The 12,180-nt window shown below is 38.1% G+C and overlaps 1 protein-coding gene across 1 annotated transcript in view; it reads right to left on the minus strand.

The window, feature by feature from the left end:
* Window positions 1–12,180, minus strand: part of MEI4 (meiotic double-stranded break formation protein 4) — an 84,672-nt gene that overhangs the window by 50,529 nt on the left and 21,963 nt on the right. The window contains exon 3 of the mRNA XM_068415255.1: window positions 11,005–11,564. Within this exon, the coding sequence (XP_068271356.1) occupies window positions 11,005–11,564 (560 nt within the window). The remainder of the gene's footprint in view (window positions 1–11,004; window positions 11,565–12,180) is intronic.

Raw genomic sequence — 12,180 nt, forward strand, 5'->3', positions numbered from 1 at the left:
TGGAAATAGACACCCTTCTGAACAAAACAATTACTACTCTTCTTAAAAATAATCTAGACATTTACGGTTTTGAAAGATCTTGCATAGTATCTACTAAAACTGTATGACACAAACAAAGTCTGCAACACCTGGATAGTACTGCCTTGACATCACCCATGTTCCAAAAGCATACAAATGCTTCAAAATCATTACTCGAGGCTTAAACAATTGTAAAAATTAACACATTTTTCATTAAAGTCCCCACTCATTTTTACTTCTTTTTATAAATTAAGAACGGATATATATTTCATAGTTCTGTATTTTCAGATCATAACACTATGCTTTGGCAAGCAAGCAAACTAGACAATCCAGAACAGTTTTTCAATGCTACCTCTCTCAAAGAACACACTAAATGTATATATTTACACACAAACATGATCATGATTGTTCTTTTTTAAGCCCTCTTCTATTTGTGTACAAGATTTTTAGACAGACGGTGAAACAATTTTTTTTTTTCAGTTATTAATTCTAGAAGCTGAGATTTAACTAAAATAGAATCTTTCACAAAATTTCCATATCCTTTCTGGTTTGACAGCAGTTACTTACCATTTTCTAGTTGGAATTTTGTGGGACTAGATAACAGGGATTCTTCAAATTTAAAGCCTGATCCTCTACTAAGGAAAATAAATAGGGATTTTGTAATAATGGTCCACAGGATACTTGAGATATGGGCATCGATGCCACTGAAAAATCCCACCTGCTAACTGATTTATTTATAGAATCATAAAATGATTTGGGTTGGAAGGGACCTTAAAGATCATCTAGTTCCAACCCCCCTGCCACAGGCAGGGACACCTTTCCACTAGACCAGGTTGCTCAAAGCCCCAGAGAGTGGTGGTGAATGGGGCAAAGTCCAGCTGGTGGCCGGTCACTAGCGGTGTTCCCCAGGACTCAGTTTTGGGGCCGATGCTGTTCAATATCTTTATAGATGATCTAGACATAGGGATTGAGTGCACCCTCAGTAAATTTGCAGATGACACCAAGCTGGGTGGGAGTGTCGATCTGCTGGAGGGTAGGAAGGCCCTACAGAGGGATCTGGACAGGTTAGATAGATGGGCCGAGACCAACGGCATGAGGTTCAACAAGAACAAGTGCCAGGTCTTACACTTTGGCCACAACAACCCCATGCAGCGCTACAGGCTGGGGGAAGAGTGGTTAGAAAGCGGCTCGGCGGAAAGAGACCTGGGGGTGCTGATTGACAGATGGCTAAACATGAGCCAGCAGTGTGCCCAGGTGGCCAAGAAGGCCAATGGCATCCTGGCCTCTATTAAGAATAGTGTAGCCAGACGGTCTAGGGAAGTGATCGTCCCTCTGTACTTGGCACTGGTGAGGCCACACCTTGAACACTGTGTCCAGTTCTGGGCCCCGCACTTCAAGAAAGATGTTGTGGTGTTGGAGCGAGTCCAGAGGAGGGCAACCAAGCTGGTGAAGGGTCTGGAGGGTATGACCTACGAGGAACGGCTGAGGCAGCTGTGGTTGTTTAGCCTGGCTTCATATACGCTTTTATCCGAACGAGTTACCAGTTCCCTAGCAAAACAGGCAGTAATTAGTGCATCTGCTTGCTCCTGTCCACTGGGTAAACTAAGCCAAGTTGGCTGCTGCTGCCACATCAGCAAGGAGAAGGAGAGATGAGACCACAGAAACTGCTGTGAAGGAGAGACACACTAGCAGCCACTTTCCTATTACACCCTCCCTTACTGCTTCTTCACACCACCAAGCCCTCTGGCAGAAGCAAATTTCGCAGACTATTTCCTAGGTGTTTACCCTCTCCTTCCCTGCACAAGGGAAGGCTGTTACTGATGAAGTAACGAGGACAGACTCAGACCAGACAGTGCACCTGCAGAGACTGGACTACCCTTAAGTAGTATGTCCTTTGATTGACTAACATATGCAAACCTTTCCCCTCCTCTTCCTGGCAAGTATAAACATTCAGTACATAGCACAACTTGCTGCTACTTCTCTAGCTGCTTTCTTATCCAATTACAAAAGATTAAAGCATTAAAGAACATCTTTTTCAGTTTCATTAATATTTTTCTAGTATGAGTTCCATAACAGATGCTTTATTGAACAATAGATAGATAAAAGCTACCGAATCTCCCACCTATAAACACGGTTTATTTTACAAAGAATGCTCTTACCTTGTTCTTCTACAATTTATCTCTGGTAAACTCATGTTGCATTTTATATCATTTATCTCTAAATCTTTAATTATTCTTTTCTTTTAACTTTGTTATAAAGCTTTGTATGTTATTGAGATAAACTGCTACCCAGGTAACTTCCTCTTAACCTTCACATTCAAACACAGAGCATTCTATATTAGAAATTCTACAGTTACAATAATACCATCTTTAAGTCTTTGGTTCTAAACTTATTTCACTTTACTTTTTTTCAGTTTCATAGGATAAAGACTTATATTGTCTTTCCCATTTTGAGCACCTTACATTCTCTTGAGTTGGATAATATATATAAAACAGTGACACCTAGTTGATGGGATAAAATACACATAACACACCCTGTTGTGAGTTTCTGTGCTTTTTTTAAAAAACAACAAAAAAAGCACAAACCAACCAAAACCCCCCAACCCAAAACTAAAGCACAACCTGGATGTCCTTAGTGGACTTCAGGGCTGCAAATCACTGTCATGTTTAATTTCGTGTCTACCTCAAAATGGTAATATCCATTTCCATATACTAAAACCAAGTACCTTGCTTATATCACCTCACCCCAATCACCTTTAAGTAAAGTGTTGCCTTTTCTGTGAGGGCACACAAACACACAACTTATCAGTTCATCTGAAGACTAAGTTCCAGAAACTGATGTTTAAAGAAATCCAGCTAACTACTGAAGACACTTGGGATCCTGCTGGCATCAGAGTTTTCACCAATAAATTTACTTTAAGTAATGCTATCTTGACAGAGATCAAGAATGTCTGCATCTTCTTGGGATTCATGAATTAGGCATCTAAATATCTGATTCATCCAAGAGTCTGGATCCAGTAAATGTTGTCAACAGGAAGACAGTATAAATCCCAGTTAAACCAACAGCATTCACAACAGCTGCCACTCAGACAACTCTGATGCTACTGCTGCCCATTTTTTTAATACCTACTGTAAATATTCTGTTGATATGAAGAAGCAGCTCTAGATACAAAATCTTCCCGGCCTGAAAGATTAACATTTATATTACTCTTGATTCCTCCTTCTTAACTAGTCCTGGTCAGAAGCCTAGAAGAGTGAAGAACTGCCTATCTGCCTGCTGATGCTGAGTTGCCAAGCCATGTTAATGGATGCAGAAGACACTAAGCAGCAAGTGAGCTCACTCAGAGCAGAAGAGTTACGGATTCAAATTTTTCATCTGAGGAGTGCTTAGAGAAGTCACTGGATAAATTACAGAGAACAGTTTTTAAACTAAAGAGTGAGCTGGTCATCCTCAAAGAAATTCAGGGTTGTAAATCAATACCTCATTTAAGTGTCTAAGATTTACAAACAGTCCCTGCAAATGAAAATGGATACCAGATGTTTATTTCCTAATCCTTCACTCTTCTTCCCTCTGCCCACAATCTGTGAGCTACTTTGAATACCACTTAGAGATGCCAAGTATCTGGCATGCATACCTAGGAAGAACAGAGGTATCTTGCTTAGGGTTGTAGATTTCACTATAGGAGTTGAGCACTAAAAAGTTAGGCAAGGAACACTCAACTGTCTTTGCAACTGGCTGTAGATAAGAGGCTCTATAGAGTTTACTTTTCATTTCTATCCTATCACCATAACACAAACACACACCCCCTCTGGGCACACAAAAATATTTCCTAGAGAAGCACGACAAATTTAAGCTATGAGAAAAGGTTCATTAGTAAACAAGCAAAAGAACAGAGAAACCCTAAGATTCTCATTATTAAAGTACGTACACACATTTTAAAGCAACGGTTGAGAATTACTACCAAAAACTCCTTGGGATATATAGCCACCTTCAAAAACTAGAGCATGTAAGAGGTAATTTTCCTCCCAAGACAAAAAAAAAAAAAAAAAAAAGCACCATCTCTATTAAAAGCAATAAACTGAATTTTTCCATGAAGAGAAAGACAATCCTTACAGCAGGAACAGCCCTAGACCTCCATCTGTAGATGACCAGAATGGAACTAAAGAGCTGGGGTAAGTAATGATGTGATGGAGCTAAGGTGGTCATATCATTTCTTTGAATAACCACCTACTGTGGTACCCCAAGACCAAAAACAATAGAACAATTTTAGGTCCTTTTGTTCAATAACATGGCTATAGAAAACATAACATTATTTTTTTCATAACAGAAAACAAGGCCTAGGCAGAGTTCAAATGCTTTTACACAGGCATGATAAGTGAAGGACTAAGGGATGGGCTTTGATGTTGCTGTTCCACATGGTCTCAGCTGCAAATATCACAGGCATGCCAAAGAAGCAAAATGACACTGCTAATGTGATGCCACAGAAAGTTAAGAGAGCTTTGACAGAAAGCATTCACTGGAGAAAGACTGGGGGCAGAGGAAACAAACAGCTTTTGATATATATTTCCTACCATATTCAACAAAAACAAGAACTTCCTGTATTCTTGCTTTAAGGGCCCCCATATATTTAATTTGTAAATCAAGAGAACAGCAAAGGCCTATTTAATCCCTTTTTTCTCCTCCTAGTGGAAATAATCTGTAATACCCTGAATACTAGTTAATTACTTGGATAAAAACAGGCAATGACAGTATTTGTTACTAGGAAAAGAGATGGTCCTGACAAAACAGCATTACAGGCAGGTTGGAAACCATGAATAAAACTTTTTTGCCCTAATGGTAAAAAAAAAAAAATCCTGCTAACTTCATCCTGTAGCTCTTCAATAATTGTAGCTTTAGTGCATGATGTATATCAGCTGAGGCTGGCTGAGGAGGGAAGGTGGACAAAAGTCCAAGAGGCAGACAAAATTTTCTTTCATTCATTCCTATCTAGTTACTCCTATGATCCACTTTACTGAAGTAAATGAGATACAGTCAGTTTGGTGATTGCTTTAGATTGTAGTGATTTACAAGACAATGGATTTTGATTACCATTTGACTTAAATAGCTCTCTACATAGGACATCAGATTGCTGAGAAAATTTAATTCAACATTCAAGAGATTCAAACATTGACTCTTACTAGACCATAAAATTCTGGCAACACATTTTTATATTCATACAAATGAACTGCTCTTCCACTATACAAGCAAAATCCTTTGGCTGATGAAAATGCACCTTGTCTCAAGAGCCACGATATTCCTCTTGGGACTCAACTAATTTAGGAAAACTGAAGTCCACTAGTTTTATACTTGGGAACCACCGGTGACATGAAGAACTATTTTTAAATCTTATTTGTCCCTGAGCAGGCAAGACTCTTGTGAACTGATGCGTTACGTACTGTTCTGGCAGTGGCTGACAAAAGATAATGCAAACTATGCCCGGCTGGGGGAATTTACTGTCACCCACAGCTAGCTGGAGCATGTACTAAATGCATACTGTTGCATGTATTAAAACGATCAAAGTAAGTTTATGATTACTCTCTTCCAGGCAATTTCAGTCATTAATGAATCATACAAATTGTATCCTAGACGAGAAAAGATTCAAAACCGTGGTTCTGATTAATGTGTACTTTTTCAATTGCACAAGCACACTTCCATACATTATATAATTGCCAATGAAATTCAAACATTTCTCTCTTTCTGCTTTTCACTGTACTACATTTCAACTTGTTATTTTCACAAAGAATTATGAATCCTTTCTCACACAAACATCTGGTAAAGGCATTAAACTACTACTCAGAATTCTCGCGTTTGCTTTTCTGCTAAATATATCAACAGTAATATTTGAGCATTTGCAAAATTCTACATAAAGTCTTTTAGATGGAACATAAGAGAGAAAAATGAAGTCAGGCAGTAAAGTCCCAAACAGGATAAGGATAGTTCCTACAGACTATGTTTATGTCTCAGTATCCATTCAGACACTGTTAACACAAAACAACTTCAAAACAACTACCCTAAAGGTAGGGTAGCCAATTTCCAAAGGGGACAGGGGTTAAAAAAAAAAGGAAGGAAATAACACATAACTCTTTTTTTTTTTTTTTCTTTGTTTGAACAGAGCAGGCAATTCATGACTCTTGACAGCATCTCTGAAGTCAGTATTGATGTTTTAAACATGCTATGTTTAAAACAACTACAGTTCGCTGAAACACATCTCTTTTCCTTCTGGGTCTTGTTTGAAAGAGATTATGAGTGAGGTGGGGCAGATGGATGAGGTATTTGTTGAACAGGAACAAGTCATCTCTCTTCTGAGAGCCCTACACAGCTCAACTTTACTCTAGAAACCTAAAGGCAATGTACCATTGTCTTCTATTTTAGTGTTTCAATTAACTCCTTAAAACAAGAGGTCTAAGAAACAGACACAGATCTCTGTACTGAACACAGGATGAAGGCCAGGATCTTCTGGCACATAATTGATGCATTAGCCATGCTCCAAATTACACAGAATCACAGAATCAACTAGGTTGGAAGAGACCTCTGGAATCATTGAGTCCAACCTTTGATCTAACACCACTGTGCCAACTAGACCACAGCACCTTAAACACCTCCAGGGATGGTGACTCCACCTCCCTGGGTAGCCCATTCCAATGCCTAATAACCCTTTCTGTGAAGAAATTTTTCCTAATGTCTAACCTGAACCTCCCCTGGTGCAGCTTGACGGTATCAGCTGCACCTAAAAGAAGTACAACCAGTGAACTGAATTTTTGTCAACAATGCTGATAAACTAGTGTGACACCACTAGGGATCATATCACATAAATCCTATGTAATGCAGCACCCTGTGACTGTATTTAGCCACGACAGCTTCGAATACAGCTGAACTGCACTGAAAGAAGCCAGATATAAAAGTATTTTTCTTCTACCTCCAAAGTAACAAAAGAACTCTGAATTCCTTAACAATAATTGTTTTGAAATTTTACACAGCTGTATATACAAGAAATGTAACTAAGACATGTATGAAGTATCTTAATTTCTGTTACAGGGATTTGACTTCTAAAGCTAATTCCATATACAATGAAACTATAGCTAGCCCAAGTTCACCTCACAATGCTTCCAGGCAGGCTCTAGGATGCTGCCCATGTAAAAGGAATTTAATACCCTCTTTGAAATGCCCTACTGCAATGAACTGTGCAAAACCTTCACACACATGCTATTCTGAACAGCATGGGGAGCTGGGAACCCCCAGTGCCTCCGACTGTTGCATTTTTCTGATATAGGAGAAATGATCCCTTGTTCCAACATACCCTGGACAACAGAGACAAACCTCAACAGACATGCACATCTCAGTGCCAGTGAGCAAGTGATGCGCCTAGGAACAGGAGAGATCTACATTCCCTGTGGCGGTGGCTAGAGATAGCTGTTGTCAAATCCCAAATGGGTAGATTGAGGAAAAAAAAAATGTTTCTGTGCTTCCTTTCTGAAGGAGAATAGATAAAGTTTCTACTCCACTGGAACTGTAATTACATACCATACTTCCTACGGAAGTTTTCGATGGGAAATGTTTTCCCTTGTTTTATCAGGTACTAGAGAATAGTCCATTTGAAAAGTAGAGCCAGTGGCTCCACAAACTGAATACAGTCTTGCGGCATTTTCTTATAATACACTTCTGTCTGCTTGAAAGCAGGACTTGCAAAGAACCTGCACAAACAGGACAGTGCTTCTGCCAACAGAGGAGTGACCCAAGATGAACAATTTGCACATTGAGGCAATGCACCAACAGTAACACATCCATACAAACCTCCAAGAGTCTCAGTGCTGAGGACTCAAAAATTGGTAACAAGCAAAGTGTTTGCTCCATAGATCAGCAGTGACTATCACAGATTTGCAACATGAGAACAACAGCCCGTCTGTACCAGAATTAGACACGGGATCCCCATAAGCTTTTCTGTAGCAGCCATACAGGGATGCAAGACCATGCCAGCAGAAGGGGCAGAGGCAGGCCTTTGAGCAGATGATTTAACCTCAGAGCATTCATGCTTCACCCTTATCAGCTGTGACTTGAGGCTTCTTTAGATATTTCCAGAAGGTTTTTTCCAAAAGATACTGTGTCTGACAGCTGTGTGCAGACTTCTGAGCTGCTCTCCAAACATGGAGGGAGAAGAAGAAAATTAAAAAGGGAAATTCAAGAGGCTACTTTTATTTGCAGTTCTTTGATCTAAATGGTTTTATATTTTAAGTAATATTTCCTTTTATGTTACTTCTCATACCTTTATGATAGAATTTTTTCTTTTTGGATACTTGTCTCAATTTGGAGTTTCAGGTCAAAAATTCTATCCAAAGTGCACAGCTTTAGGCAACTGAATCCAGGCAGAAAAGCTTTGAGTACATATCTTTGCTGGTTCCTACACCTTCCAGTGCTTTATAATTAGAAACATCTCAAACAATAGGACTCAGCAGTTACAGCAAGTAATTCTGCTGCTGTTTTTCTTCCTTTACAACTAATGTAGAGATAATTATCTATTTTCCAGTTCTCAAAGGTTTTTTTAAGTTAATTAATTTGCTCTGCAAAACGCTGGAATTGCTTTTGAAGATGAGGTGTTAAGTGTAATCCACAGCCATTTCTCTCTTTGTTCACTTTTTGAAGGTGTTTCTCACAGTCCTTTGTCCTCCTTGACAGCTCCTGACAGTTTTATAGGCGAGGATGGCGGCAAAGGGAAAGTTGTGTCAAATACTATAGCTGCATTGGTAGCCGTCTGTACAAATGCTTTTTGACAGTTAGTAAGGTTAGATACAACAAAATTCCTAATGTTTTTATACTAGAGTGATTTAAGCATCCTCCTAGAACCAGAACTCATACAGTTTGCCACTCTTTCCAGATGACAGCCTTGTAATTAATGGTAATTTTATTTTAAACCTATAATCTTGATATTTTAATCACCACTTGAGTAAACAGTGATGATTTAAACTGAAGCATAAAGTTTTCCTAGGAGATATCTGGTACATAGCACATGAAAATTTAGTTATACAATTTCCACTACTAATTCTGAATTCTACATATTTATTTCCATATTCAAATCAGTTTAAAGGAAACCAAACCTCTAAAAGGGATTTTTCAATAAATCTTTATAAACATTGCAATTACTACACACAAAATTTTCCCTTTTTCCCTAGAAATCTGGAAACTACCACGATCATCCTTTAATAATTGGTTTATACAATTTTTAAACTCTTTGAATCTGTTTGATTGAAGTAATGGCTGCCAATAGGAACGACCGTTAAGTCAATATTTTGGTGGAAGCAAGATATAAAACATCTCATAAAAAGCCATCTGTTTCAGTGAAGTTATTCAGAAAAAAGATGCCACTTGCAAATTATGTGGACATATTCCTCCCTTCCTGAATGATTTATAAAAGCACTTGAAACATCCCTGATCTATCATGATATTTTCTCTCATTTAAGGTGTGACATCTCTCTCTTAAGCTTTGCCAGGTTCCTCCAATCAACAAGTAATCCCTCTCTGGATAACCTCTTGGTTGCTCTCCTACAATTAACATTATTTTTATTACATGTTAATTTCCCGTTCGGGTAGAGGAGGGGAACAGGTGGGAACACTGGACATCATCAACTATAAAGAAGTCCTTAATGAATGCCTGCTCAAGTTTTCTTTGTTCTGTATTCTGTAATCACACAAAAAAATAAAAGGAGTCACACCTGCATGACTATTCCTGATACCACACAAATGGTATGTATGCTTACGTGCTTTCAAAACACTGGCCAGGGACACCTTTAATTAAAAACTAAGTATCACACCATGGTGACACTGAAATAGAAAGCATCCTGGTATTAGGGACACAAGGCTGTAGTCCTGGAAAAGCTTCACTATATGAAGATTTCCTTCTGAATGCTTTCTAACCAAAATACAGGCATATCCACTGCCCCCCCCCCCCGCACCCTCACCCTTAGTTTGGTAATAAAATTTGTTTTATATTTACATTCTGGGCTAAATACTTAATACACAGTGAGTGGGATTCATTTTAAATTAAGACAAATGGGTACATCTGTAGCAGATGTCTAGGCTCTCGTTTTGCTAAAGGCAACTTTAGAGCTCATCCTAAAATAGGGACCTAGCACCTGGTCAACATTCTTTAGGCTCCATGGATTATAGGGATACAATCTTCATTTATTATAATGGTAGTGTAGTTACATACATGTGGATGCTAAAGTAGTACGTCTAAGTCTCAAACAATTCCACCATCATGTCTGTTCCAAATTACTCTAAAAGACAGAATGAAAACCAAAAATCCTAAAACAGACAATGGCATTCATTACTCACGGGAAGTCTTGTAAAGACAGACGAGAGATATTTCAGCTGAATGAGGAAACTAACAAGATGATGCATGGAATAATGCAAAATGATGAATACAGACAAAATGCAATTCAGTTCTATTTACTGTTTGTGCCCGGGACATGCTATTTCTGAATTCTTCACTTATTTGGTGATTTATTTTTAAAACACAAATTTGCAAATGTCTAGAGAGTGACAGAGATCTTCTGAAGCAAACTAACTTATTGAATCTAGGTGCACAAGAAAGAATAAAAAAATTGTAGTCATTACTTTGTGAATATCTACAATACATCTTCATATAGTAAGAGAAACAATGTGTTTTTATCTCATATTTCCTATAAAGTTGTTTTAATCTGCCTTTTTGGCAGTTTTTAAAAGTCCTATACTCAGGAATAGACTAGAAGAACTTGCAGGCATGAGCAAGAACTTTTTCAAATGCTTTAGAGCATTTATTTTCCACAAAACAAAAAAGAAGAATCACAAAAATCTCTGAGAAGTACCCTTCAAAATATAATAAGACAAACTAATATTTTAAAAGGGCATAAAAACAGGAGAATATTCCAGTATACTGAAATGGTGTAGGAAAGATCGAAGATGCTTTAAACTTACCCTATTGACACTGCTGTTTCTTAAAATAATCTGGATTAGATTTTTCTTAAATTCTTCCAGCTTCTTGAAACACTTCTTCAAAACATGATTAGATAACTTAGTATCAGTTATTAAACTGATCAAAACACAAACTGCTTCAGTAAGAAAATTCGAAAATGGAAATTTAGGACTGTTGTAAAAAACAGTCAGTCCATCAAGCAACTGCGACACTGAATTGCATACAGTGAAAGAATCATTCTCAAACTCTCCGAAATCTGCTTGAAGAATTCCTCCTTCTGACAGTTTCCTTATTTGAAGTAGATGTTGCAAAAATTGCACTGGAGCAGTCAGAGATTCCTCCTTGCTAGTACAGCAAAGATTCAATGGGAGAACTCTTTCCAACCAACATTTAGAAGTGTTGACATTATGCTCAGACCGGTGAAAATCAGAAGCTATGCCTAAAGAACTGCATGTGTAGTCATTAGACACATCACATCCAGAGTCTTCTAGCTGGCTTGAGTAACTCATACGGTTTATAGACTCCTGATCCGGAAGAGTTTCAGCAGAGGCATCTGGTTTTCCTGAAACACAAACGCAAAAGTTACGTTTGTGTGATACTTAAATACATGCTTACAGAAAGTTTTTCTGTAAGTATTTCCTTTCTCCTTTTGCTTCCACGCCAATATCGCATAATACACATGTATGCTTGCCCCCCAAGAACTTCCCATGATTGGAATTTAGCTGTGGAAGAAGGTGACATTTTTAAAGTAAAAACTTTCAGAAGGTAGTGTCTATTTGTGAACAAGATGTTTTATGCTCACAGTAATATGACCAGCAATTTTGAGTTTTAAATTCCTGATGGTTTTAAGTTTTCACACATATAATTTAAGTGGACATCTATGCTCTCGTTAACTCGCAGGGAAGAAAATGGATGTAAATTTCTGGCCCCCCAAACATTTTCACTACTTCTATTCTCAAGAACTCAGACTGCTTTTAAAAGACAGTGAAGGTCTCTTACTATAAATGCATCAAATAAGACCTTCTCCTTTACTTGTACTCTGTCTCCCCAGGTCAGGTAAGGAATTCTGACAGCATCAAAGTTGTACATAACATTACACTTGAGCTGTTTATTGTTTAACAAAGAAAAACATTCAAAATCAAAAATTTCTCTAGTCACCACTAATCTCTCACCCCATC

Source organism: Nyctibius grandis, chromosome 1 (assembly GCF_013368605.1).
Source record: "Nyctibius grandis isolate bNycGra1 chromosome 1, bNycGra1.pri, whole genome shotgun sequence".
Lineage (NCBI taxonomy): Eukaryota > Metazoa > Chordata > Aves > Nyctibiiformes > Nyctibiidae > Nyctibius > Nyctibius grandis.